This window comes from Ascidia mentula, chromosome 8, assembly GCF_947561715.1.
Source record: "Ascidia mentula chromosome 8, kaAscMent1.1, whole genome shotgun sequence".
Taxonomy (NCBI): domain Eukaryota; kingdom Metazoa; phylum Chordata; class Ascidiacea; order Phlebobranchia; family Ascidiidae; genus Ascidia; species Ascidia mentula.
The window spans coordinates 4,243,475-4,268,250 of NC_138573.1; the positions used below are offsets into that span (position 1 = coordinate 4,243,475).

The window sequence follows — 24,776 nt, forward strand, 5'->3', positions numbered from 1 at the left end:
AAATTCAGCTGTCTTTCGTTCGTCCTAACATGCCCAGATTTTCGTCATTTAACATTCTTTGGTGCGAATTTAGCTATATTTTACATTTTTTGCGAAAACATGTGTTGGCGTCCTCGGGTGTATAAACGTTAACAATGAGCCAGCCGTTAGGTGGAAACACAGGTCATCAGATCACACTTGTCATGTGAGTGCGAAGCTGCATTTTTAAACCGCTTGTAACAGATCTTGCTTCTTCATTCGATTTCAGGCATTCGCACAGTACACAGGACGTAGAACAGAAGATGGCGTTAAGTTCAATAGATGATAAGATGTTAGGGGAGAAAGTAGATAATTATTGCAGCTCGTCCGAGGACGAAGCAGAAGATAACGGACCTGAAAGCACTCTGCCTGCGCCCAAGCCCAGAAATGCGGATGGGAAACCGGTTGTACAAACTGGTCCGAAAGGGGTTATCGAAGATTGGCGCAGTTATCAACGCATGGCCTCAGAAAAGCGTAAAAAGGAAGAGATTGAAAGGAAGCAGTTAATAAAAAAACTGTCAATGACTTGTAATCCGGATGCTGGAAAGTGTGATGAAGACATTGACGAAGATGATGCTAACTTCCTTGAGTGGTATAATCAGAAGAGGATTAGGGAGTTGCAACAAAAATTCGCTTCCAGATGGTCTGGTTTGACTTTTGGAAAGGTTGGTGATTTGTTTAATATTGTTGGACAATCATAAAAATAATTTGTGTTTGAATATCAGGTGACAAACTTGGATGCGAGCAACTATGTTGAGGAGATTGAAAATGAGAAGCGCTTTGTCACAATACTTATTCACATCTATGATGAAAAGCAACCTGCATGTATAGCAATGAATGGTTGTTTGCAGGTAATTTGTTAACCTGTATTTAAAATATATGCAAGTAAATACATTAAAACAATGAATAAATTGAAGCTAGGAACAGGAAAATTTATTAATAATAAAGTCATTAGTGCTAAATGTTAACATTTTAGAATGTCCTTTTAGGCGTTAGCTTATAATGTAATTTGTGTGCAGGTGCTTGCAAAGGAATATCGAACTGTCAAGTTTTGTCGTATTAAAGCCACCGATGCCCGTGTCTCTTCAGAGTTCATAAACAATGCTCTTCCTGCACTTCTAGCATACAAAAACAATGAAATTATTGGAAATTTTGTTCATCTATCTGACACTCTTGGTGAAGACTTTTATGCAGTGGACGTTGAAAGTTTCCTTCACAGCTACAGTTTGCTGCCAGAAAATGGTCAGAATGGTGGCGTTGTGGCAAAAGAAAATGATGTAGACAGAAGAGACAGTAGCGATGAGGACTAAGTCTCGATTAAATTCCAATTCTTGACTGTTGGACTATTTTCTTGTTTTGGGTTTTCATGATGCAGTGTATGCATGAATTGTATCAATAGTGGTTGGCTTTGTGTTTAGGCATTTTATCTCTGGTTTATATATTTGATAACTTTGACCCATTTCTGGTGTTATGTTATATTTCAAAGGAAAACTAATTATCTGTTTTGGGAGATAATCAATTGCATGCCATTTTAGCTTGTCCTGATAGATGTGACACATGCTACAATGCAGACAAATTGGTAGACTGTAATTTGTAATTTTGACTACAACAAGAAGTTTATGTGCAATGATGCTTTAGTTTACATATTTTCCACCCCCTATTTGTGCGTGTTAACCTCATCCATTTTTTCAGCGCCACATATTTTGTTGTATGTTGTTCTTCCGCTCCAAACTTTTTTGAATCATAAACAGAAGTGTGTCTGTATTGTGTTTTATTTGTATGTTTTTTTTCAGATTGACGCAATATGGACCATCAGTTAGAAAAAGAACTGGATCTGTTGTGTTTAAGTCTGCTAGAGTTGGTGGCAGAAATACATGAGAAGAAGCAAGAACAAGAAAAATATATTCAGGATGGATTTTTGTGTCTTGCTAAGGCAAGATATGCTGTTGGTGTTGACCGTGTTTCAAAACTACAGTATGCTCCAGAAATGACCCCTCAGCTATTTGTGGACAGCAAGTGAGTTTACAAAAAAGTGTTTTTTTTTGTTTAAATTTTGACATAATAGCAGATGAAAAATGTTACCAGTTCAAAAGTTTGTCCCTTTAACTTATTGTTTGTTGAACCAAGATTTGCTATCCATTGCAGCATAGGCATAAATATCCTACAAATTAGACATCCTTATTTGTAGCGTCAGTGAAGAAAGTTCTTCCGATGACAACTGGAGGATATTTAAGTGTGTTCGCTCCAAGTTTTATGAGTCTGCAAATACTGAAGAAGAACCACGAAACAGCCAAGAGCTTCGCAAGAGACACCAACCTGCTGAGCAGGATGCACCTGAAGATGAAGACAAGGAATTGGATGAACTTCTGAAGGAGATGAATGTGAAAGAGAAGCCAAAGCCTTCGCTGTCCTCAACTGATCCACTCCGGTGGTTTGGGGTTCTAGTTCCTCAGAGCCTACGGCAAGCACAAGGTTTATTTGTAAAAGGTATGCACTGTCTAGTTTTCAATCGAGTATCAGTCTTTAAAAAATAGTTAAGGTTTTTTAGTCCCAATGTGATGACAATCTTTGTTTATAACATGTATTTTACAGCCGCTGAAATAAGTTGTGATATATGCACCTTACGGAATAAATTCGAGTACAAACAGAGGCTCTATCAAGTTGCCCGAGGAAAACAGACTGAGTTGGCCGAAGCAGATGAAGACAGTCCTCCACCCTATTCTGAAGTGGATCCTGCTCTCACACAAAACGAAGCACAGGAATAACAAAATACCATAACAAGGTTTTTTTTTTAATTTTGTTGCTATGGTTTTGTTTGTTCCTTGTTTTTATGTGCATCTCTTTAACGTTGTGAAGCAAACTGTCAACTGTGTATACCTTTTTGCAATAGTCATGAACATATTACAATAACAATGATCTTATAAATGTCCCGTTGCCATTTCTCGGCCTTATATTTCCAACTAATTATGAATAGGTGCCTTGAATATTGTCATGTCTTTGCCAGCAAAAGTGTAGATCCCCGTGTTTGTTTCACCTGTCGCCTGTGCAATACCGGTACACCAAAAACTTATTATGTCAATAATAAAATTTATTCATTACAGTGTAGCGTTGGGAATGATATATGGTCTGTACTTATATTTCACAATCTACGTTGTGATACCCGAAGAAAAACTGTGTTTAAATGTGAGTATTTAAATCATTTTTTTTAAAGGCGCACGTAGAAATTTTAGTGGCAGCAAAGAAACAAGGATCCTTCACTGTTGTGGCAAATCCCCTCATACGGATTACTGCTGATTGCATTGGTTGGCTGGGTTGGATATGTGCAAAGAGATTATCTTTCCATTTTAATGCAGGAACTAGAGTCTTAGTACAAAGCCTTGTCGGTTAAAGCGTGGGTCATTTTTCTGTATGACCTGTTGCGATGTCATTAAGTCCCTCCAAAGCATTTACGCGCAATTTTAAACGTTCGCTCATTGGTCCATGTTGTTTATTGTTGACGGCAAAAGTGTACAAAGGCGGAAACCGGTAATGGCTCATTAGCAAAAAATGCATTACGAAGTACTGGGTTTGGGCACGTATACTTCTATGCGAATTTAACTCTAAAAAGAATAAAAATAACTTGTCATGTTCGATATAGATTTCTGTTTGTGATTTCAGTAAAGGGCGTACATAACGTCGGTGTATCAGGCTAAGCTAAGGTATGTTTACGAATTGGTTGCAGAGCACTGCTCGGATGATATCCTTAATCCTCTCGGACAGATGGCGTCTTCAGATTCGCGGCCTATTTTCGACCAATTGTTACCGCACAAGGATTGAACGCCACTCGAAGGGATTAGCGGATTGCTTTATGTATGATTTGCAAACAGAAAATCAGAAAACAAAGTCACCCCTTTTAAAATGAACATGTAGCCGTAAATCTTTGATCGATGCTTCGCCGATGTCATTGTATTATTTCTAAAACGCCAGCTGCCAAACACAAGCACAAACACATGTACTGCAGAATTAAGTTTACTGTGCTGCCGACGTAAGGCAAACACAACTAAAACACAAAAGAAATATTTCAGATAACAAGACCAAGACATATGTTTTCATGATTGCGCCTTTTTTTTGCTTTTTGCTACTGCACATAATGATATGCAATAGTTGTTGGAGAAGATAATCGTGTAGAAAAATAGTCAAAACTGTTATTTAAATAAAGACATGTGAAACTGTTGTGACAGCAGAGCAACAGATCTCTTTTTTTTGTATTTGTACAAAATGTAACATTGTGGCAGCTGCAGTTGACAACAATATGCGCTTTTTAAGTCAGTTACACAGCAATACAATAAATGTCTTTTCTTGCAGCACCTCATAACACGCTTGAATTTGACATTGCGTTTATTTAAAAAATGTATTTAGTCTTTACTATTTTTCTTTGTTTGAAAGTCGGCAGATGTTAACATGGTAAATACGTGGAAAAAGTTACAGTATTTATCATGTTTTGAAAAAGTAAGTGCTGATATTTTTTACAGTCGCTGAGATAGAATGGCAAATGATTCCTAGAATCGAAAACCTCGTCAGAAAATAACGATTACGTCATCAAAACAAGTTTAAGATAAATTTCACCTCTGTTTTTAAATGTTGCACAATTATAATGGAAACGCTTCACTGATTATTTGTGCTCACTGAGGCATGACACGGTCCATATGTGAGAGTCAATGGAGTAGTCCAACATTCGTTTAGCACTCTTCAGATGCCATCCAAATAGTTAGGTCAGCTTTACTTTAGGATGAAAAACCGTATTTTCTGTGCAATTGGGTTTGTAAGCTGTCTGCTTGCATTGTCGACGTATTGTAAATACCTGGATTGTTTTGGTACGACCGATGTATCCAAGTTGTCCGAGGTAAGAGCACGACAGATCATTACATAGGCTACACACATGGTATAGGACCAACACGTATTTTGCAAAAGTTCAAGTACTTTTTGCAAATCACAGAAACGCTTGTATGGATGTGGATATAATGTAAACAATACCGCGGTCTTCGCTAAAACGTATCTCAAAAGCTCCTAAATGTGCTTGAGGCGATAAGTCACACTCACCGTTGCCGTTTATTTAAGGACATGCTGTTTCAACCAAACTTCACGCAGACGAATGACAAAAGCAATCACCTACAAGTAATTAATTTAGCGCGTTCCAAGACTTTGAAAGTAAGCCTAGCGTAAAGGCTTCTTGACGTGCCAACACTTGCGATTTTAAACGACTTTTTTACGCTTAGCAGCTGCTGCTGCTTCTGCTATAAAACTTTCAAAGATCAAGAAGAAAAATAAATTACCACATAATTGACGCTTTGTGTGCATAAAAAACATTGAGAAAACAATCACGTTGTGACATTAATAGGGTTTAAGGAAATTATAGAGCTTTGAAATTTGAAAGCCATTACATCGTGGTTTTGTGCTGTTGTAAACTTTGTATTTTTCCTCAGACCAGGCAAGCCCACGCAACAATTAAACCTGTTGATGACAAGAATACTTTTCGACGTCGTCTACCGCAGGTTCGATGTGCAATTTCTCCTCTTCCGCGTTGAAGGGTGCAATATAATTTCATGCATGATTGTATAGAAAAAAAAACTTTTAATAAAACAAATGGTAATACAATTTTAAAATTTTCAACTCTTTATTGCCCCTATGCGCTATGTCACCAGTGCATTTTTCCATTCCTTTCACTGAATCATTAAACTGCCGAAACCACGTTTGTAGATTATTGGAATCGGAAGCAAAAAATGTGGCACTGCTGCATTCAAAACCTTTCTGAAGTTCCACAGCCGCGTACACATAACGCAAATAGACGAAACGCATTTCTTCGATCAAGCTTATGGAAAAGGAATTCAGCATTACAAGTAAAATCAGTAACTTGTAAATAGAACAAAAATAATTTCTACTAAATTATGCGTCGTTTTTGGTTTTCCAAGGCGACACTATTTAATCAAATTAATGGAAATCAAAACATTTTTTGGGGAAAAGAAGGCGATTAATAAGTTAGGTCAGCCTTCTGTAACAGCAAATTGTGAGCCCTGGAACAAATCGTTCTGATGGACATGACTGGTGTGTTGCAAGTGTCGCAAATCTTACCAAGCCACAGTTTGAAAACCACTGGTATACGGTAAATGGTTCACCAAACTGAATAAAAGTTTTGGGCGTTAAAGTCAATGTTTGGTTTTACTGAACATTTATCCAATAACCAACATTGTCAATCATGAACAGTTGGTGATTGCGAATTTATTCGATTCGGTTTTCTCTGATGATGGCTTCTTAATAGACTAAGTTACTGTTGTGTAAAAATGAAATGCAGAGTACAATATTTGAGGGAATAAAATGCCGAAGACTCAGGAATGAACATAACCGAAAAAGGTTAACAAGCACTGAACTAAGCAACGGCCCAAACTTCATCATTTGTCATATATGTATGATAAAGAATTTTGTTAGTTCTGTATGTAATTAAATCGATGACTTAACCTTTTTACGTATCCTTTGCAAAATAAAGCAACACACATAACACTTCTCTGTTGTTTTTTATAGGAATTTTATGCCACTGACAAGAGATACTGACCTGACCTTTGAAAAAACGCCCAAATACATCGTTACCAAAGAGGTTCCCCAGCGCATCAAACAAACATACAGAAGCGAAAACGTTTCAACTCCCAAATTTGTGTTGGTGGTTTGTGATCCGGTACAACGAGCGTATTCCGACTTCTTCCAAGCCGAAATCCACAATGTGAGGCCCAATACAATGCTTTCATGTTATTTTTACACCAAATATTGCTCGTTTAACTTTAGGTTTCCCAACCCCACAATTTCGACGAATACCTGGAATACGCGTTTAACAAAATCGAGGCGATAACTCCACTTACCGATGATGTGCAGTTGTTTTATCGACACATGGATGAACTTTACGAAGATCGTCAGCTCCGGAACGTGATCAGAGGCGTATATTCTTACTTTCTTCAGCACTGGCTCCACTACTTTCCCCGCGAAGACTTTGTTATTGTACAAGGCGGAAAACTGCTGACAAACCCAGGAGAGGTGATGCTAAAAGCACAGAAAGATCTGGGTTTAAAAGCCGAGATCACGCCTCGACATTTTGTTTTTAATCGGGCAAAAGGATTCTTTTGTGTTCGGCCTCCTGGAGGCAAAAAAGAATGTTTGGGCGAAGTGAAGGGCAGGACTCGAAAGGTAAAGAACGGGATTGTGGTGCAGCCACAATTGTCGGTCCACGCTCGAAAAATCCTTGAAGACTTCTACAGACCGTTTAACGAACATTTCAATCGTTTAACTCAGATGCATGTTTTTTAGGCTTCCTATCGTAAATTTGTAATGGATTGTTTAAAAATTTCTTTTTAGTATATTTGTTCATTACATGCATTAAAACTTATGCCAGCAACTGTAAAAACCGGCCATGTAAAGATTTGTCGGTGGTCATACCCGGATGCAAACCACAGTACTCAACTAAATATCGTAAACGTGCAATGAATATGTTTTTGTTCCTTGCTATGTCGAGCATACTTGCATCGACCGCTGTGTCGTCGTTTTCCACATCGTTTAGTGAGCTTTGCAATGTACATAGAAACTGTTTTTAAGCTCAAAAGAAACTTTGACAAAACTTTGAATGTGTAGTATGTGGTTATGATATTATTATTCTGCTTAACAAACCAAATCGATTTTATGTTCCGAATAGGTTTTATCCGTGTAATACCAACTGCAGTTTTCCCGCTAAAGTTATATCCGCTGTACCGGTGGAACTGTAATGTTTGAGTGGAATGGATGCGGAAAATTATTTCAATGCAGTAATACTAGAAAGTTGCAACTTGCCGGCACTGTCGCCATTCTGACGTTTTACTTCCTGACCTTCACGGATGTGAAGAGCAACATTGCAACCAGCTATGATGACGTAGGTATTTGTCAACAAGTTGTATAAAGGCACTTAATACAATCGTTTGTATTGTTTACACAATTGCCGCTTTTGCCCTTTTTCGCATTTTCTGCAGCAGACCAAAAAACACTTTCGAAGCCACGACAAGGAACACATCAGGAGTGATGAAGTAATTGATGAAAATGACCTGATTCATAAAAAGCTCCCTGGAGTAAGTCGACTTTACATTCCTTGCATGTCGATAAATTTCAATCAATTTTTAGGTTCATGCTTAACCTACACAAATTTCGTAAAACACACATTTCAAAAAAACAACGTTGTGCTTTTCGGCAGACTCCAGTATTTGTTCGTTATCAATGATTTATTTACAGATTATCGGGATAGGCTGCAAAAAGTGTGGAACCGGTGCGTTTCGTCAATTTATTCGACATCACAGTCGAATAAGCACCACTAGGCAAGCTGAAACTCACTTCTTCGATGATTTCTATTTTAACGGAACAAGTTACTACAAGTAAAGCAGGTTTTTTCGCTTTAGTTTCAATTAAGTTTCACCTTCTTGGCGTGGCGGAAATATGAAGTGATTTCCGGTTAACAATTGATTTCTTTCAACTTTTTTTGTCGTTAACATTTCAGAATTTGCCAACATAATTCGATTTTACGCACAAATTTACAAAAATTGAATTTTAGATCTCTTCTGCCGAATGTTCACGATGAACAAATTGCCTTCGAAAAAACTCCAAATTACTTTGGAAACAAACTCGTTCCCCGACGTATTGTGAAAACGTACGCCAAAGAGAACACAACTAATCCCACGCTGTTGCTTGTGTTCTGCGATCCAGTACAACGAGCTTTCTCCGATTTTTCACAGGCCAAGAGACACCCGGAAGACCCACTTAAATTAGCACTGGTAAGCAATACAGACTTTCCGTATCATTTCCCGTGAGAAAAATCACTAAGTTACCCAAAGGGCAAGAGTTTGGAGTACATGTATACAAAAGAAAGGGGCTGCTAATACTTACTAAGTGTGAGTGACAGGAGAAAATGTCATGAAATCACTACAGCAATAAGCCTGTGCAGGTTGGTGTTGACCGACGGATTTGTCTCTGTACGTATCACTATAGCTATTCCGAGCACTCAATAAAGAGTTCACCGAAACGTGTGTATGATCTTATTTTATTGATACAGAAATATAAATTTCGACTATTTGCAGCGTTTAGACTTACAGGAAATATAAGTGTGGAAGATGTTAAAAATTTTGGGTATAATTTTCATTTTATAGGTAAAGAACTTCGAATCGTTTGATGATTACGTGTCTTACGCATTGGGTAGAACAGGAATGCCCACAGATGACGTGAACTCTTTCTTCAAGCGCATGAATGCCTTGCTGGAGGACAAAAAACTTTGGTTTCTTCTCCGTGGTGTCTATGCCTACTTTCTTACACAGTGGTTGCAAATATTCGAGCGAAAAGACTTCGTGTTCGTCGACGGCGACGAACTACTGACCAACCCAGGGAATGCATTGGTGAAAGCGCAGCGGGATTTGGGTCTCAGGGTTGAAATTACCCCGCGGAACTTTGTTTTTGTTCCAGATAAAGGCTTCTATTGTATTAAACCCATCGCCAACAGAGATCCGATATGTCTGGGTCATGCTAAAGGCAATACACGGAAAATACAAGATCGAGCTTCTTTGCAGCCCGATCTCTCCGAAGAGTCAGCAAAATTATTAAAACGTTTTTACAAACCATTCATCAAACATTTAAGTCTCCTGTTAAAGTGAATCACTTCTGTTTTGAATATCTGCAATCGCTATCTCAAAAAACATTGTCCTATGCTATGTGTTAGGCTATAACACATGGTTTCGTCCAGTGCTAATTGCATTTTTGGTTCACGCATGACCTTCTCACTGTTTTGCTTGCAAGCATTGAATAATCTATTTACTATGTTCTCTTCCTGGTTGCGACAGGTACTGCATGTTGTGCATCACTGCGTTGCTGGCCAACTTGGATTCGAAGTGTCAAAGCTCGTGACCGTTTTCCGTGTGCATGTTCTGCGTGTATATGTTTACCAGCAGTTACGCACTTATACTGCTATATCATTGACTGTTTGGTTAGCGTTGCAGTTTGTATAAATGTGAATGAACATGACTTTAGAATTAAGCAGAGATTGCAACGAGCATTAAATATTGTGAAGTTATCTGCACTAGTTTACACAGCTGGAAACATTGTCGAATGGATAATCATAACCAACAAACCGTATAGGCCTACAATGCTGCTGCAGCCGAAATGCTACAGTAACGCAACCGAACTCAGCCGACAAGTTTATTTTGGTACTTTCTGAAAGATACAGGTCAAAACGTGTTTGCAAACATCTTTGGAAACAAAAATTAAAATGAAGAGAACACTTTGTTCTTTTACTGTTACTTTAAACACACTTGCTCATTTACGTTTGAACCTTTTGGAGGTTGCTATGTTCAATGCTTTTTATGTCACAATTGCCTTGATCAAGCAAACTGCTATTCATGAACATAGAAAAACATCATAAAACATCGTGGAAGGATTCAAACGGTTGATCGTTTATTTTCTTTTGCCATCGTTTAATTAAATGTTCCGGTTTGCAAAATTTGTTTCAATCAAAAAGCTTTTAACAAACATTGTGTGGAAAGCTGATAGGGAAAAATGAGGAAACGTTCAGTGCACTTTTTTGTTGTGGTTGCATTTATTTTACTTCTACTTGCGCAAAAGCACTTTGTTTCAATATCGGGGAATGCGGTTTCTAGCATCGTTGAACAATTCCTAGAGGCAATAAATTTCCAAGAGACCCCAACGCACAAGCTGCCACAAGTAAGACAGTTTTGCCATTAAAACAGCAATTGGATGCCACATTCGTGTTTCACGTCTATATGCATCATAGCGACTTATAGGTTATTTAGTTTGGAGTGCTTCATGCTCATACGGACACTTTTTCTCAGATAATTGGCATTGGAAGTAAAAAGTGCGGGACTGCGGCGTTCAGGAGATTTTTAAGCTTCCACAGTCGAGTGCATGTATTAAGTAACGGCGAGACGCACTTTTTTGACAAAGGTTATAAGAAAGGAATCGAGTATTACAAGTGGGTTTACCAGTTTTTGTTGTTGTGGATAAACCAACTTCCAAGTGTATATAGTTTTTGAGTTGTTTTTATGAGTACTTGTTTTTGTAGAACAAAAAGTTGTACCAGTTTTTCCTGTTGTAACTTTGAGTAAATGATTGATTTAACCACTGCATCATGCCGCATAAAGGCTACCTAGCAAATATATGTTGGGCGGTGCAACGTTTGTTCAAAGATTAGTTGGGTCAACTTCAAAATTTAAGTTTTTGTCCAGGAATTTAATGCCAGCAACAAAAGGGAGAGACATCACATTTGAAAAAACGCCAAACTACTTTGTTAACAAAGATGTTCCCGAACGGATCAAGGAAACCTATGCGATGGAGAATGTTTCCACCCCCAAATTTGTGTTAGTAGTTTGCGATCCTGTTCAGCGAGCTTACTCGGATTTTGTGCACGGTGTACGTTCAAACGTAAGTCAAAAAACTAAAACGTCGAAAAAAAACTTGAAATCGAATTTAAATCGCAATTTCAATTTCGCAAAACTTGCGATAACAATATACACCTATGCCATGCAGGGTGCAAGCCCCTTTTTCGGCTTAGCCAAATGCCGCGATTCACATGAAAAACCAAGGGCCGCCATGCACACTCCTTGCCTATGTTGTTATTCGGCCCATGGACAATCATATATTTCACGAGTAGTCAAAGATCTAATAGGTTTGGTGATTATTGCCGCTTTGCTTAACTATAACGTTGGAATAGTTATGCCAAAAATCACCGGTGTTATACTTTTTATTTCAGTATTCAAAACCTCACAACTTTGACGACTACATTAAACTCGCATTTAAAGCATTTGCGGAAATTTCGCCATTCTACGAGGACATTCAAAGCTTTTACAAAAGGATTGACATTCTTTACAAGAAACACCTACCTCGCACCCTTCTCCGAGGTGTCTACTCCTACTTTCTTCAGCACTGGTACAAATACTTCCCCAGCAAAGACTTCCTTATTATAGACGGAGGAAAACTGCTCACAAATCCAGGAGAAGTTATGCTAAAAGCTCAAATGGATCTTGGCCTTGAAGTTGAAATCCGACCAGAACATTTTGTTTTTCTCCGAGAGAAAGGATTCTTCTGTATTCGGACCAGTGGTAACCCAGCGTTTTGTCTAAATAAAAGTAAAGGAAGGACTCGTAAAGTGGAAAACAATGGTACCGTGACACAAACCAATCTGTCCATCAACGCTCGGTACGTCCTCGAAGACTTTTACAGACCTTTCAACGAACATTTTAACCAACTAACCCAAACGCATATTTTATAGCTTTGCTGATGTAAGTGTATTTTTATTTTTTGTTTTACTGCAAATCGATACATAACGATTGTTATGTCAGGTCGCCCACCAAACACCAACTTATTGACAACTGTTTTGCAGTGACATTTGCGGGACAACCGATGGTTAAACCCGCAAGCTTCAAGTAACACCCGAAGAATGATCATTCCGCAATCTGGTGAATGATATATTGTTGGCGTTTTGTTGCTTTTGCAACGTACTTTTCTTCATTAGTTCTTTTCGTTGATTCTGTTACGTTTTGTTTAGTGTTACCGTCGTGTGTTCTTGCTGCGGAAGTTGTTACGTTGCGTGTTAACGTCATTCGCCCAATTTTATTCAAGTGCCACTGGAGTCATAACGCCTTATTGGAGTGTAGTGTATAGGGAAGACAGCAGTACAGGATATATTGAGTACTTCAGCTTTCTTTTATTCTTGTGTTTATTTTACCATTTTCCGTACAGATTTCTGTATTTGCTGTAGCAGCTTTGTATTTGCAGAAACTGAGTATGCCCGTGCAGGCAAAATCGATTTTTCAATGTTTTTTTCAAATTATTAGCTTTCAACATACAGTTTATTTCTTATTTGCTTGCCTTGTGTGTTTTTCGGACTCGTTGAATTCTTGATGGGTGTTGCGCGAACTGCGGTTGCATATAATATTGTTGTGCAATATTACTGCATTAAATTGTTTTGTCGCAAGTCTGTTTTTTTTTCAATCCGGGGTTAGAAACTTTCAAAATTCTCATGCACGATCATGAGGTTTTCGGGCTTGGCAGCCCAGGCAATACAGCCTAGCTGGATCAGCCACTTTTTCCTGACAGGACGGAGCGAGATTTGAAAATCAAGCTCCCCAGTGAGGTTTGAACTCACGACACTTGGCTAACCAGGCCCAACGCTTTACCAACTGAGCTGCAGAAGCTCGGTGGTTCCACGGGGTATACTGTGGCCAAGGTACACTAGTGCGCAAGCGCACAACTTGCCAGGCAACCTTCACATATACGTAGGGGATCTCTACCACCGTATCCAATAACGCAGTAATATTACATGCAATGGCATGATAGGCAGGTTTGCCCCACTGCGCAGGTCCTTACTTGGCGATCACAGCTAACGTATCGCGAACATGAGGTTTTCGGGCCTGGCAATTTTGCTTTGGAATAAAAAATTGTCAGGTTTTCAACATTTACAACACTTTACACCTGCATTGACAAAGAGTGATACTGAAACTGTTTTTAATAAGGAATGCTGTAATTAACCAATAAGAAAAGAAAATTCAAGAATCTTTTAATAATTACATGGTAATACTCGCAAGTTCGTGATCTTGAACTACAGTTGCATTGCATGGTCATCAGGGGTTAGGGTTCGAAACTTAGGAATGTCATTGAAGCAAAGACGGTAAAAGTTAATGTTCATGACAGGTAAGGAAAAACGAGAAAACGCTTAGTTTATGTTGTTATTGCTGTGGTTAAAATACTTTTGCCATCGCAAAAGTATTTTGATTTAACGTCGGGAAAAGTCTTGCGGCACTCGAATACACTATTACTTAGCAATGATTGCTTGCTTCAAAACGTGATGGCAGGCGCCTGCCTGAAGTACTTTGGGCCCAAAGATTTTATCATAGTAGACGGACGAAAGTTGCTTGCTAATCCTCGACATCCTCGAGGTTATGTTACATAACCAAAAGACCTAGGATCAGCTGAAGATTTGGTTTTTACCCGACGAAGGGATTTACTTGGGTCCCAAGTCAATGGTAATAGCCGATATTAAACACAACGGACGTGACGTTTATATATCCAACACCGTTACCCTACCTGTCCAGCTACGCTCGGGTCATTTCAACGAGTACTTCAGCAACTTACCGCAAACACACATTACAAACCTACAGGTGTACCTACGGTACAACACCTTCTATACACGTTATACACTTTGTGTTTTTTCAACAATTTGTAATTATTCTATATTCCATGTAGCTTTTACTAGCAGCGATTTAATTATGACCTGACTGGAGTGATGTTATATACCGTATAGGCCTCTGTACACACACCCATATCAACTATACAGTAAATCTCGGTTAACCTTCGCTTAATTTGTACGAAATCAGAGGTATAAATAATTCTTGATTTCCTTCTTGACATGAATCTTCGGATAATCCGGAGTGTTTTAATATCGCCAATTTTCCGGATAAAAACTTGGGTCAAAACGTGAAATTGTGCGAAAGGTAAAGGTATCCCAAACCTTTTTTTACCTCGCTGGGACTGTGTTTGTGTATTCGCCAGAGGCAAGGAACATATCATGTGAACCTGCATGACGGACAGGTAAGACAAAATGAGGAAACGTCTTGTATACGTTGTTTTTGCTGTGGTTGTTTTGCTTGTGCTTTCGCATAGGTATTTTGATTTGAAGACGAGCGGTGCAAATCCAAGTATGGTTAAAAGCTTTTCGAAGGTAATAAATTTGTGTAAACAGAATAGTTTTGATATTTAACACCATTAACAAAACCACAAGACAAGCAAAAAATGCTGTTTCGTGAAGCAACTCTATATTGTTGCAGCTGTTCATCAACAGAAAGACTTTCCTGCCAATACAACCTGCTATGGGTGAACGGATTAAAAAAGCACAATTGCCACAGGTAATAACCACATTTTAAAACTATACTTTCATGTAATTTCCTCAATAACTTTTATTTTAATAAACCGTTGTGATCTTTGAAAAAAGTTTTAGTTTAATGTAGGTTACAGAGGCGCATGTAATATATTTGCAAAATGGGTTTGTGTTATGTAACAGGGTTATTTGCGTGGAGATCGTAAGTTTGCGATATTCTATCGGTCATTACAATCTGCAAGTCGTTCATGTTTCCAAAAAATCTATTTTATTATTATTGTATTTTCGCCGGGTTTGGCTTATGCTTAAGCATAAACATGGGATACCTTATGTCAAATAAATTGTCAGACTTACACACGCGATTATTCATATCAGTCGCTGTGTTGTCCAAAATAACCAAAGAAAGAGAGTAAAAGGAAACGATATATGCAGATCATTGGTATCGGAAGCAAAAAGTGCGGAACTGGAGCTTTTAAAATGTTTCTGAACATCCACAGCCGTGTGCATCTTCCAAACATGGGCGAACCCCACTTCTTTGATGAAACGTATGAGAAGGGGCCTGAATATTACAAGTAGGTTTACCAAATTCGATAACACAATCGCGTTATTAACATACCTGGAAATAAAATACAAAAAGCCAATTTATTTTCTTCTTGCAGTTAACACACTATGTAGACGTATATCCCCTATACCTTATGAGCATTGCATTGCCAATGATTGTGAATTAACAACTTCTTTTCGCAGAAGTCTAATGCCTAAGACGGGTGGTAATGACGTTATTTACGAAAAATCGCCAAAATACTTCGTCACAAAGCAAGTTCCGCAACGCATCAAGGAAACATACGAAAAAGAAAATGTTCCTACCCCAAAATTTGTGTTGGTTGTTTGCGACCCTGTGGAACGTGCTTTTTCGGATTTTGTACACAGAAAAGAAACTGGCCAGGTAAATAAATGCAACCATGGCTTATGTTCGTAATTTTTCACGTAAAAATTGTTTAATTCGTTAATTGTGTTCGCCCAATCAAACTCCAAAAGAAAGTTACATAAAGTCTTTAACTCCAAAGGCAACACGACGTGCCAAAAAATGTTTTTTAAACGTTGGGTCTGCGGTTTTTATAGTGTTGAGCTTTTAAATATATGAATCTGCTTACGTAGTATACCTTAATTCGTTTATATCAAAGCAACACCTGGAAGGCCACACTGCGTAATATAGAAAAATGACATTAAACGACGCACTAGTGAGTACTTGTGGTTTTATTATTACACCAGACTAGAACACTTATCTGCTTACATTACAGAAAACAATTGTGATTTACAGACTTGTTATCCCTACGAACCTGAAAACTTTGACGAGTTTATTGATCTCGCATTTTCCAAAATCAAGAAAATGACCCCAACTAGCAACAAGGCGCAAAACCTTTACAAACACATGGATGCACTTAATGACGATTGTTTGCTTCAAGGCCTGATGACAGGCGTTTACTCATACTTTCTGCAGCACTGGCTGAAGTACTTTAGGCGCGAAGATTTTATCATAGTGGACGGAAGAAAGTTGCTTACCAATCCTGGACAAGTTATGGTACAAGCCCAAAAAGATCTGGGATTGGCAGAAGAGGTGCAACCACATCATTTCGTTTTTCTTCCAAAAAAGGGATTTTTTTGCTGTCGGGTCAATAGCGATCGCCAATACTGTTTGGATGAACGCAAAGGAAGGACGCGCAAAGTAGATAACAACACAGTCACGCAACCCGGACTGTCCAGCTACGCTCGGGGCCTTCTTAAGAACTTTTACAGACCTTTTAATGATCACTTTAGCACGTTAACACAAACACACATTTTGTAAAATCTAACCCAACGAGTGGGATTGTGTTTTTACAAAATGTTTTTTTTTATTTTCCCAAATCTTGCACAACGCCTGTCCTTGACCAAAATCCTGATTCCGCAAAATTCTTTGCATAGCTTCATTCCTTTGAAAATAAAAATTCCTGTCAAGTAATTTTGTAGTTTCCTGGAAGATATTTTCGGGGTCACCTGACCAGCAGTAGCAACTCCAGATAAACGTGTGTACTGATCAATAAGACCAAATATACACACAAAAACCCCTATATCCTGTTGCGTTTTTTTAATTACTTGCTGCAGCATAGAAATGTAAATATATTTTTTTTAAATCGCGGCAAATGGTTGCGTACTTTCTTCGTTTCCTTTAAAGTTTCGATATTTTTACTGGAGGTTTACAATTTACATTTGCTTCGAGTGTTGGACTGTTGGTTGGCTGGTGGTACGATAGACCGTGAGTTGTTAAGTCTTCATACAGTGATAGTTTGTTTCACAAAATGAGCAAGCGCAGAAATCGGGTCGTTTCCGACTCTGACGATAGTGACAGTGACGGAGAACAGGTTTGCATTTAATGTAATTGTTTGTTTGTGAATTGCTGATTAATAGTAGCCTAAGCAAAGTGATGTGGATAAGGACCATGTCGTTGGTCGTGACTGTTGCAAAAATACATGTGTAATTTTTCATCGATATAATGGATGCAATTTTAAATTGGAATATTTACAAAAACCAATAATAATTCTTGACCTAAAGTGTTTGCAACATTTCAGGGGACTGTGTCTGCACCAAAGCGACCCAAAAAGCAGCAAGCTGTCAAACAAAAGGCCAAGATACAAACAACTACTACTAACTCATCTGATTCTGATACATCCGACGATGATACCGAAGTTTGTCATAAAAGTTTCACTGTAGGTTGATTCAATTTGTTTACCATAGGACCTTATTCTTGCAGTGGACAATCGGAAGTAAAAGTTCGAAGAAAAAAATGGGGAAAAAATCCAAGGGAAAGAAGGGCAAAACATCTTTAAGTCGTGATAGAGTTTCTGATGTATCGTCATCAGATGAGGAATACACAGATACAATTAACAATGGCAAAGGATCTTCACCGGAAGATGGTAAGTTTGTGATGAAAATAAAAGAACTTGATGTAGGAACTGTGCACACACTGTTTGGTAAAAAAGAGTTTGTGCGTTTAGGTGAACTTTCATCAAGTGATGGCTCCGAGGCAGGGTCTGATGACGATTATTCTGGTGAAAGTGACTTTGATGAAGACTCGTTAAGAAAAGAGTTTGATGACGGTTATGACTCTGAGCTGGTGGGGGATGAGGAGGATCGTCGGAGACTGGAAAACATGACTGAAAAGGATAGAGAACAGGAGTTGTACAATCGATTGGAAAAGAGAGAAGCTTTACAGAAGCGGTAAGTTAGGAGTATATATATTCATAAACTAGCAATTGCCAAAAATAACATTTCACTTGAAAAAAATTGCCTGGAACTGTTGGCATTGCAAGTCCTGTACTTTTTTGTGTGCAAGGTTTGCTTTTGTACTCATTTTGTACATGGTTACCCAGTGAGTTCATTACATTTAATATGGTTGTTGCGATAAAATTTATACGTCAGTTAAACTTATACTCCAATTGCAGATGCTGTCTGTGCTAGGTTTATACATTTACATTGTTTGCATCGATGCAATATATGATATGCATAACATTTTTCCTATTACACTGGGATTAATTCAACAATTGCACAGCCCAAGCTTTTGGAAAGTAATTTTGTTGATTTTAAATATTTTTTACTATGCAGTTTCGAAATTGAAAAGAAACTACGACTTGCCAAACTACAGGACAGAGTTCAAAAGAAGAAGAAAAAGAAAAAGAGCCACAAGTAATACAATTATAAGTTTTCGGTGTTTGTCCAGCAACAACTTATGATTCCATCATAACCTAGATCTTCAGAACACGGGTCTTCCTCCGCAGTCAATTTTATTTCCCGCAATGACAGAAGACGAAAAATGGAAGAAAAGAAAGGAAACACAAAGTTGGAAGAACTCATGGCAGAAAGGGCGAGGAAGAGAAACAAAGCAGGTAGTTTATCTTTTAAAGTAACACATTGGATATCTGTAGATCAAACTTGCCTTATCGAGGTTTAAATACATTGCAAAATTTGATAAACTGCACTTTCAGCTGAGTATGAAAAAAAGCATACCGACAAAAAGCAAATATGGAAGACGAGTGATGTTTATAGCGATGATGAAGATGATGATGACGAAGGTTAGTAATAAGTTATACTGTAAAAAAGATATATACAACAAAAGAGGTTATACCTTTTTTGTGCAACTTTTAACATAATTGGCAACTTGTTTTGCTAAGTTTTATTGTGTGTTTGGACAAAAAGGTCAACAATGGTACTTCAGTAATGTATATAATGCTGCTGTTACTTCATAGATAGAAAGAAACATATCCTTCTTGTTACATTTTTAATGGTTTTTAACTTGGCCTGTTTAGAAGTTCCCATCTCGAAAAATCGATCATCAGGTTATGTTTCATCATCCGAGTCATCTGACTCTGAGAGCAACTCACATGGTGGAGACAAACCCAATGTTTCCAGGTAAGTTGCTTACTTTACTACGGCCACTGTCAATTCCAAATGTGTGTTAGTCAGTGTATCATTCAGACATCATACTTAACAAACAGGCCATTCTGCATTTTTATCTGATGTTAACATGAATGGCCAAGGACTTGTCTGCATCAAAGTGATTTTAAACGAGCATTGATCGCCACTTCCGCATTGTAATCCTCTGTACTGAATATTTATTTGATGCAATGCGTTGTTGCAAGGGGTAAACAAATTTACTGTTTCAGCATACACGATGAATACAGTGTAGCTCAGTTAAAACGCCGTATAACATCCGATACGTAATTTGGGCCCAATGAACCATTTTCCCTGTTTCACTTAATATAATGTTTGCAAATAAGATTTTTGGCAGTTAAAAGTGAACGTTTCGTCAAAAATTTTGATCAGAGGTAAATCTCGATGAATGCAACCGCGACATTGTTCCACATTCCTTGCGACCACGCAACGCTTAGCTCAGTTGTTGTATTCACAGGGTTAACGAACGAAAGTACCAACAAATCCAAAACAAAGAAGACCTTACAAACATACGACTATCCCGCTTTAAGCTTGAGAGATGGGTCCACCTGCCATTGTTCAAAGTTACGGCTATCGGCTGTTTTGTTCGAATAGGCATCGGTAACCACGATGGTAGACCTGTATACAGAGTAAGTTGAGATACTGTCGTTGTTTATGTTTGTTTTGCTGATCATTGTGTTGTAGCAGGGTTTAAGCATATTTGGGAGAAACAGTTTTAGTAGTTTGCGCCAAATTATTGAGTGATTTAAAATGTGTTAGGTCAAAGTATTTTTTGTGTGTGAAGTCATTTACTACGACGCAGAGACTACTCTGTTTCCTGATTGTTGTCAACCATATGATGTTCACTTAATCGGGCGCGTTTACCTTGTCGTAGTGGCAGCACGTAAGTTTTCGCCCTCCCACCCGTTGTAGGCTTACTCACACGCATTGTTGCTATTTTCCACACTCACAAATCGGTTTTGTATGTGGGTTGGTAGGTGGCGGAGATAGTGGACGTGGTTGAAACGGCAAAAGTTTATCAACTCGGCAAAACCCGAACGAACAAGGGGCTGAGGTTACGTCACGGTGAACAGGAACGGGTATTCCGACTTGAGTTTGTTTCCAACTCCGACTTTTCCGACACCGAGTTCTTCAAGTGGAAAGAAACGGTCAGTGAGATATTTTCATTTGACCACTTTTCGAAACACCGAAAAGCGTAACGCTTATTACCAATATCGACACTTAGGCATTTTGTTGGTTCAGTCGTTACATAATGTGTTTGCTAAGCTAAACGTATTTTCCCAATTTGCTTTTGTTTGGGTATTACAATACCCAAACCCTTTGGTGTTAACATATAAATGAAAAACAAATCCGCTCCAATACATAAGCGTCGTAAAATATGCACAAAAGTCGATTATGTCTTTCAGAATTGGTCATATATGATTTAAAAAATTAGAGTGTTCAGGACCTTAGCAATGAATTTTCGGTAGGTATTGTACAACACATATCCATTCATCATACACACTCAATAATAAACACTCGTTATTCGTTATACACACTTAATATACACACTCAATATACACACTTAATATGCGCACTCGTTATACACACTTAATATACACACTTAATATACACACTTATTATACACACTTATTATACACACTTATTATACACACTTAATATACACACTCGTTATACACACTCGTTATACGCACTTTATGTACACACTCAATATACACACTTATTATACAAACTTAATATACACACTCACTATACATACTCAGTATACACACTTATTATACACACTTATTATACAAACTTAATATACACACTAAATATACACACTCGTTATACACACTCGTTATACACACTTATTGTACACAAACAAAGGAATCAACATCGGGCGCGAACTTGGTTTCGACGGGGCGAAAGTGAAGTTTCGTCGGTACGAATTACTCTTTTGCCTTGCAGGTCATGAGGGCAGGATACCAACTCCCCACGTATGATGAAGTACAAAAGAAGCAGAAAGCAATCAAAGAAGCCTTGGCTTCGAAGTTTAATGACAAGGACATAGACCATGTGGGTACAATTGACTCAATATTTCGAAAGTCAGGTTTCGCCGGGTGGAACAAAGACACGCCTGTGTTATTGCTTTTTTGTGTGAAACCCAATACTCTGCATTGTGAAATAAGACCTCTGATTGTTCGACTACGTGGCCCAGACACCAACGTTACGTAATATACAGTGGGTATGTGTACACCCTTACCCTCACGTCGCTAGTCACGTGTTATTTCTTCGACTGACTAGGACATTCAGCTTAAAAGCCATGATTAGTAATCGCAAAAGCCCGGAATATGCTCTTCATTCATGCCCTCATTATCATCACCTTTATTGTTGTCAAATTGATATTTATCTTTGGACATTTAGTAGTTTGGAAATACTGCTAGCCCAGCAGTGATACCCAATATTAGTTCAATAGAGAACAGATATGGAGACATATTTTTTCATCACCCCTGCACAAATTTCATTCACACTGGGGTGAAATGTTCGACCTGTGAAGAAACAATAACTTGGGATACAAAAACTCATAATCGGTTTCTCCAATAAATATCTTTTGAGAATTATCTACGTTAGCTCACTTAAGGCAACTTTTTCGGCAGATTATCCAAGAAAAGAACCGTTTCCGGAAGAACCCGTACAACTACGCGATGAGGAAGACGAACTTGATGAAGGCGAAAGAGATGGCGGAAGCTACCGGAGACGGGGAAGAGTCGCAGAAGATCAACTCCCAACTGGAGGAGCTTGAGGAAAGGGCGACAAAACTCGATAAAATTCGCCAAGAAAACATCGCCGGAATAACGTGAGTGTGATTAGAATGTTGTCAGTTCTTTTCTGGAAACTTAGGCCATAAAACAACGCAAGATCTTTACATGTGGTAGAAGCAAAAGTATGTTTAATGTATTTTCATGCATTTTATATAAAACGAAAGTTCACGTAATTTAAGATGTTATGAATGCATTTTATTGGTAGACTGCTGTGTTTTGTTCCTATATAAGCTAACGAAACCGTTCTCTAATGTTGTCCCTTTGATGTGCTCATCCATGTTTATTTATAAATATCACCTCACTTTATTCAACTCCAGGTACATCAACGAACGCATTAAGTCGGACAACTTGTTAAAGGAGGAAGCTTGCAAGGAAGAATGGAAGCAGCTTCGAGCTAAAGTTGCCGATCCCTTCACCAGAAGAAGGTGTAAACCCGTCCTTGTCTCAAACGTGAGTTTCTGTCAACACTGCTTTGTACTCCCTAGCGTCCCCACGTGTATAATTTATTTTGTTGGTAAAATGGTGACGATATGTGAGTTGCAGACAGTTTCGTACACTGTGTCGGACTATCAGGTCTCATCAGTGCGTTGGGTGACTGGCGACGGTGTTGTCGGTTAAACAGCCAGACAGAGACTATTCCCCTTGGTGGTGACGGTCTGCAGCTCACTGATCATTACTGGCTTGTTGCTTGTACATAGGAGACGATATGTTATTAACATTTGTTTGGTGTTTAGACGGAAGACGGGGAGCAAACCCAACGCCTCCTGCAGGAGATGGAGCGAAGATACGGATCCCAAAATGTAAGTTGAGACACCTCTGGAATGTAGTGTCGTTAATCCTATCTACATTGCGACCATTAAATAATTTACGATTCGTACGCCCAGTGATTTGACAAGTTTTGTCAGAAAAACGTTTTCGTCACGTTTTCGATACTTCTTCAATGAGTTCTGTCCAGTGATTCGTGTTGAGTTTTTACACAATCGACTAAATGAGCATAAAAAATTGCTTTAATTACTGGTCTTACAATTTAGATAACCAGCAATGTATGTCATTGTAAACATTCTAATCCAGCTTTTTTCAATGCCGCATTTCCCGCGACCTTCCCTACTTTATCGTATGTCATTTTTAGGCGTTAATGGAGGAAACGAAACAACTGCAAACGAAAAAAGCGGCTGTCAGTTCTTCTTCCCAGCTTGTCGGTGATCTGTTCGATGCGCACGATTTCGACATTAAGTTAGACCTGCAAGTTCCCAGCGCGGGTAGGACAGAGTTCGTTTGCTAGCAATCCGTACTTCTCAGCAACAATTAGTGTGGTACAATTATTGTTAAATTGAACCACTTTACAGCGACGAGTTCAAGAAAACAGTCTTTAAAATCCAAGTTTACGAAAATGGGCTGTCACTATTTTCAAACTTAAAATAGATTTGAATCTGATGATATTGGAGCGAAATCGATTTATTTGAAATATACCAGCTGACATTTTCCGAAGCATTTTGTTTCAAACATTTAAATACATGTCCTAAGAAATTAGTGTCGTTATTATTAAGACAGTGCCTAATCAAGGGACAGATTCTGCTACATATAAGATACTTGTATTCTATAGCAACAATCTGTTGCTCATAAGAACGCTTCTGTATCAATTAGATTTTTAATTTGCAAAAGTCGTTTTTTTAACTTGTATTGAAACTTAATCCTTGTCCACAGAGCGTTCTCTCGTTGCGCCGAAAGCTAACTCCGCCATGCCGAACACGGACGCGCCTAGGCGGTCTCTCAACCTTGCCGACTACAAAAAACGGCGAGGTCTCATCTGATCCGGATCAAGGTGCTAAAATACACGAGAACACAAAGCACGCGAGGGAAACTGTTTTCCATCCTGTCGCATCGGAAATCTTATGCGTTACTGCCTTCATCGTTGAAAAACCCATTTTTCTTATTTTTACCGACACTATTTTTCAACTCCCGATATTGGTTTGTAGTGTTTTAAATTTTTGCCCCTCGCAATGGAAATACGTGATTCATCTTTATTCCGCAGCTACTATGAAATGGTTGCCGGAAATAGTCACTGGCGATATATGCTGCTGTTGCGCCTTCATAACATAAATACCGAGGGGATTGAACGGTATTCCGGGAAATTATTGGCTTTCCACTGTTTCACCATATTTACAAACAATCTTGGGTCTTTGTTGCGCAAACCACATATTTTTTTAGTGTGTGTCACTGGCGAAGAGTCTCATCCAGTCATACGTTTTGCGCTGTTCTTTTTTAAACTTGCGATAGATTTCTTTTCATTGTTCAAGCAGCGAACACCCCCTGACGAACGTGCCACCAGATTGAAGTCTGCTTGGATACGATTTCTTTTAACAATAAACCTTTCATTACTGTCTTGATCGCCAACTTGCCTTTTTTAACAAGAAACAGCGCGCCAATCCTTCCCCATGTAGTAGCATTCCAAAAAAAGATACATTTGTGTTGCGGGACAGCTTACCCGCAATTTTCTCTCAGGTAAAAATTTCAAAACAGAAAAAAATGGTTACAAGGGCGAGTTCATTGAGGCACGT

The 24,776-nt window shown here is 38.5% G+C and overlaps 7 protein-coding genes across 7 annotated transcripts; all 7 read left to right on the forward strand.

Moving 5' to 3' along the window:
• Positions 1–203: 203 nt before the first annotated feature.
• Positions 204–1,812, forward strand: LOC145911053 (phosducin-like protein). Its single transcript, XM_082998294.1, has 3 exons — positions 204–683; positions 744–869; positions 1,038–1,812. The coding sequence occupies exons 1-3, from the start codon at positions 282–284 to the stop codon at positions 1,326–1,328; spliced, it is 819 nt and encodes a 272-aa protein (XP_082854420.1). The 5' UTR covers positions 204–281; the 3' UTR covers positions 1,329–1,812.
• Positions 1,812–3,115, forward strand: LOC145911054 (vacuolar ATPase assembly protein VMA22-like). Its single transcript, XM_082998295.1, has 3 exons — positions 1,812–2,034; positions 2,207–2,505; positions 2,611–3,115. The coding sequence occupies exons 1-3, from the start codon at positions 1,823–1,825 to the stop codon at positions 2,781–2,783; spliced, it is 684 nt and encodes a 227-aa protein (XP_082854421.1). The 5' UTR covers positions 1,812–1,822; the 3' UTR covers positions 2,784–3,115.
• Positions 3,116–4,768: 1,653 nt separating this feature from the next.
• Positions 4,769–7,347, forward strand: LOC145910862 (heparan sulfate glucosamine 3-O-sulfotransferase 6-like). Its single transcript, XM_082998073.1, has 5 exons — positions 4,769–4,900; positions 5,481–5,549; positions 5,755–5,894; positions 6,574–6,769; positions 6,832–7,347. Exons 1-5 carry the CDS (start codon positions 4,787–4,789, stop codon positions 7,345–7,347), a joined length of 1,035 nt encoding a protein of 344 aa, XP_082854199.1. The 5' UTR covers positions 4,769–4,786.
• Positions 7,348–7,798: 451 nt separating this feature from the next.
• LOC145910863 (heparan sulfate glucosamine 3-O-sulfotransferase 3B1-like) lies at positions 7,799–9,701 on the forward strand. The gene is made up of 5 exons (XM_082998075.1): positions 7,799–7,942; positions 8,040–8,135; positions 8,296–8,435; positions 8,612–8,831; positions 9,204–9,701. Exons 1-5 carry the CDS (start codon positions 7,799–7,801, stop codon positions 9,699–9,701), a joined length of 1,098 nt encoding a protein of 365 aa, XP_082854201.1.
• Positions 9,702–10,599: 898 nt separating this feature from the next.
• LOC145910866 (heparan sulfate glucosamine 3-O-sulfotransferase 3B1-like) lies at positions 10,600–12,328 on the forward strand. Its single transcript, XM_082998080.1, has 4 exons — positions 10,600–10,764; positions 10,893–11,032; positions 11,286–11,481; positions 11,810–12,328. The coding sequence occupies exons 1-4, from the start codon at positions 10,600–10,602 to the stop codon at positions 12,326–12,328; spliced, it is 1,020 nt and encodes a 339-aa protein (XP_082854206.1).
• A 2,307-nt stretch (positions 12,329–14,635) lies between these two features.
• LOC145910867 (heparan sulfate glucosamine 3-O-sulfotransferase 3B1-like) lies at positions 14,636–16,775 on the forward strand. Its single transcript, XM_082998081.1, has 5 exons — positions 14,636–14,776; positions 14,883–14,960; positions 15,365–15,504; positions 15,677–15,875; positions 16,251–16,775. Exons 1-5 carry the CDS (start codon positions 14,657–14,659, stop codon positions 16,773–16,775), a joined length of 1,062 nt encoding a protein of 353 aa, XP_082854207.1. The 5' UTR covers positions 14,636–14,656.
• A 389-nt stretch (positions 16,776–17,164) lies between these two features.
• Positions 17,165–24,603, forward strand: LOC145910664 (RNA polymerase-associated protein RTF1 homolog). The gene is made up of 16 exons (XM_082997852.1): positions 17,165–17,328; positions 17,536–17,652; positions 17,718–17,880; positions 17,962–18,184; positions 18,569–18,649; positions 18,713–18,849; positions 18,949–19,035; positions 19,270–19,372; positions 19,872–20,043; positions 20,392–20,562; positions 21,365–21,472; positions 22,054–22,253; positions 22,536–22,668; positions 22,953–23,018; positions 23,348–23,477; positions 23,923–24,603. The coding sequence occupies exons 1-16, from the start codon at positions 17,266–17,268 to the stop codon at positions 24,027–24,029; spliced, it is 2,061 nt and encodes a 686-aa protein (XP_082853978.1). The 5' UTR covers positions 17,165–17,265; the 3' UTR covers positions 24,030–24,603.
• The last annotated feature ends 173 nt before the right edge of the window (positions 24,604–24,776 follow it).

Coding starts and splice junctions, on each gene's coding strand:
- LOC145911053 (XM_082998294.1), top strand. CDS start 282: ATGGCGTTAAGTTCAATAGATGATAAGATGTTAGGGGAGAAAGTAGAT. Junction 684..743: donor CTGGTTTGACTTTTGGAAAG/GTTGGTGATTTG, acceptor TTTGAATATCAG/GTGACAAACTTGGATGCGAG. Junction 870..1,037: donor CAATGAATGGTTGTTTGCAG/GTAATTTGTTAA, acceptor ATTTGTGTGCAG/GTGCTTGCAAAGGAATATCG.
- LOC145911054 (XM_082998295.1), top strand. CDS start 1,823: ATGGACCATCAGTTAGAAAAAGAACTGGATCTGTTGTGTTTAAGTCTG. Junction 2,035..2,206: donor CAGCTATTTGTGGACAGCAA/GTGAGTTTACAA, acceptor CCTTATTTGTAG/CGTCAGTGAAGAAAGTTCTT. Junction 2,506..2,610: donor ACAAGGTTTATTTGTAAAAG/GTATGCACTGTC, acceptor TGTATTTTACAG/CCGCTGAAATAAGTTGTGAT.
- LOC145910862 (XM_082998073.1), top strand. CDS start 4,787: ATGAAAAACCGTATTTTCTGTGCAATTGGGTTTGTAAGCTGTCTGCTT. Junction 5,550..5,754: donor TTCGACGTCGTCTACCGCAG/GTTCGATGTGCA, acceptor CCACGTTTGTAG/ATTATTGGAATCGGAAGCAA. Junction 6,770..6,831: donor TCCAAGCCGAAATCCACAAT/GTGAGGCCCAAT, acceptor GTTTAACTTTAG/GTTTCCCAACCCCACAATTT.
- LOC145910863 (XM_082998075.1), top strand. CDS start 7,799: ATGTTTGAGTGGAATGGATGCGGAAAATTATTTCAATGCAGTAATACT. Junction 8,436..8,611: donor AACGGAACAAGTTACTACAA/GTAAAGCAGGTT, acceptor ATTGAATTTTAG/ATCTCTTCTGCCGAATGTTC. Junction 8,832..9,203: donor ACCCACTTAAATTAGCACTG/GTAAGCAATACA, acceptor TTCATTTTATAG/GTAAAGAACTTCGAATCGTT.
- LOC145910866 (XM_082998080.1), top strand. CDS start 10,600: ATGAGGAAACGTTCAGTGCACTTTTTTGTTGTGGTTGCATTTATTTTA. Junction 10,765..10,892: donor CAACGCACAAGCTGCCACAA/GTAAGACAGTTT, acceptor ACTTTTTCTCAG/ATAATTGGCATTGGAAGTAA. Junction 11,033..11,285: donor AAAGGAATCGAGTATTACAA/GTGGGTTTACCA, acceptor GTTTTTGTCCAG/GAATTTAATGCCAGCAACAA.
- LOC145910867 (XM_082998081.1), top strand. CDS start 14,657: ATGAGGAAACGTCTTGTATACGTTGTTTTTGCTGTGGTTGTTTTGCTT. Junction 14,777..14,882: donor TGGTTAAAAGCTTTTCGAAG/GTAATAAATTTG, acceptor ATATTGTTGCAG/CTGTTCATCAACAGAAAGAC. Junction 15,505..15,676: donor AAGGGGCCTGAATATTACAA/GTAGGTTTACCA, acceptor TTCTTTTCGCAG/AAGTCTAATGCCTAAGACGG.
- LOC145910664 (XM_082997852.1), top strand. CDS start 17,266: ATGAGCAAGCGCAGAAATCGGGTCGTTTCCGACTCTGACGATAGTGAC. Junction 19,373..19,871: donor GACAAACCCAATGTTTCCAG/GTAAGTTGCTTA, acceptor TTGTATTCACAG/GGTTAACGAACGAAAGTACC. Junction 20,044..20,391: donor ATGGTAGACCTGTATACAGA/GTAAGTTGAGAT, acceptor GTGGGTTGGTAG/GTGGCGGAGATAGTGGACGT.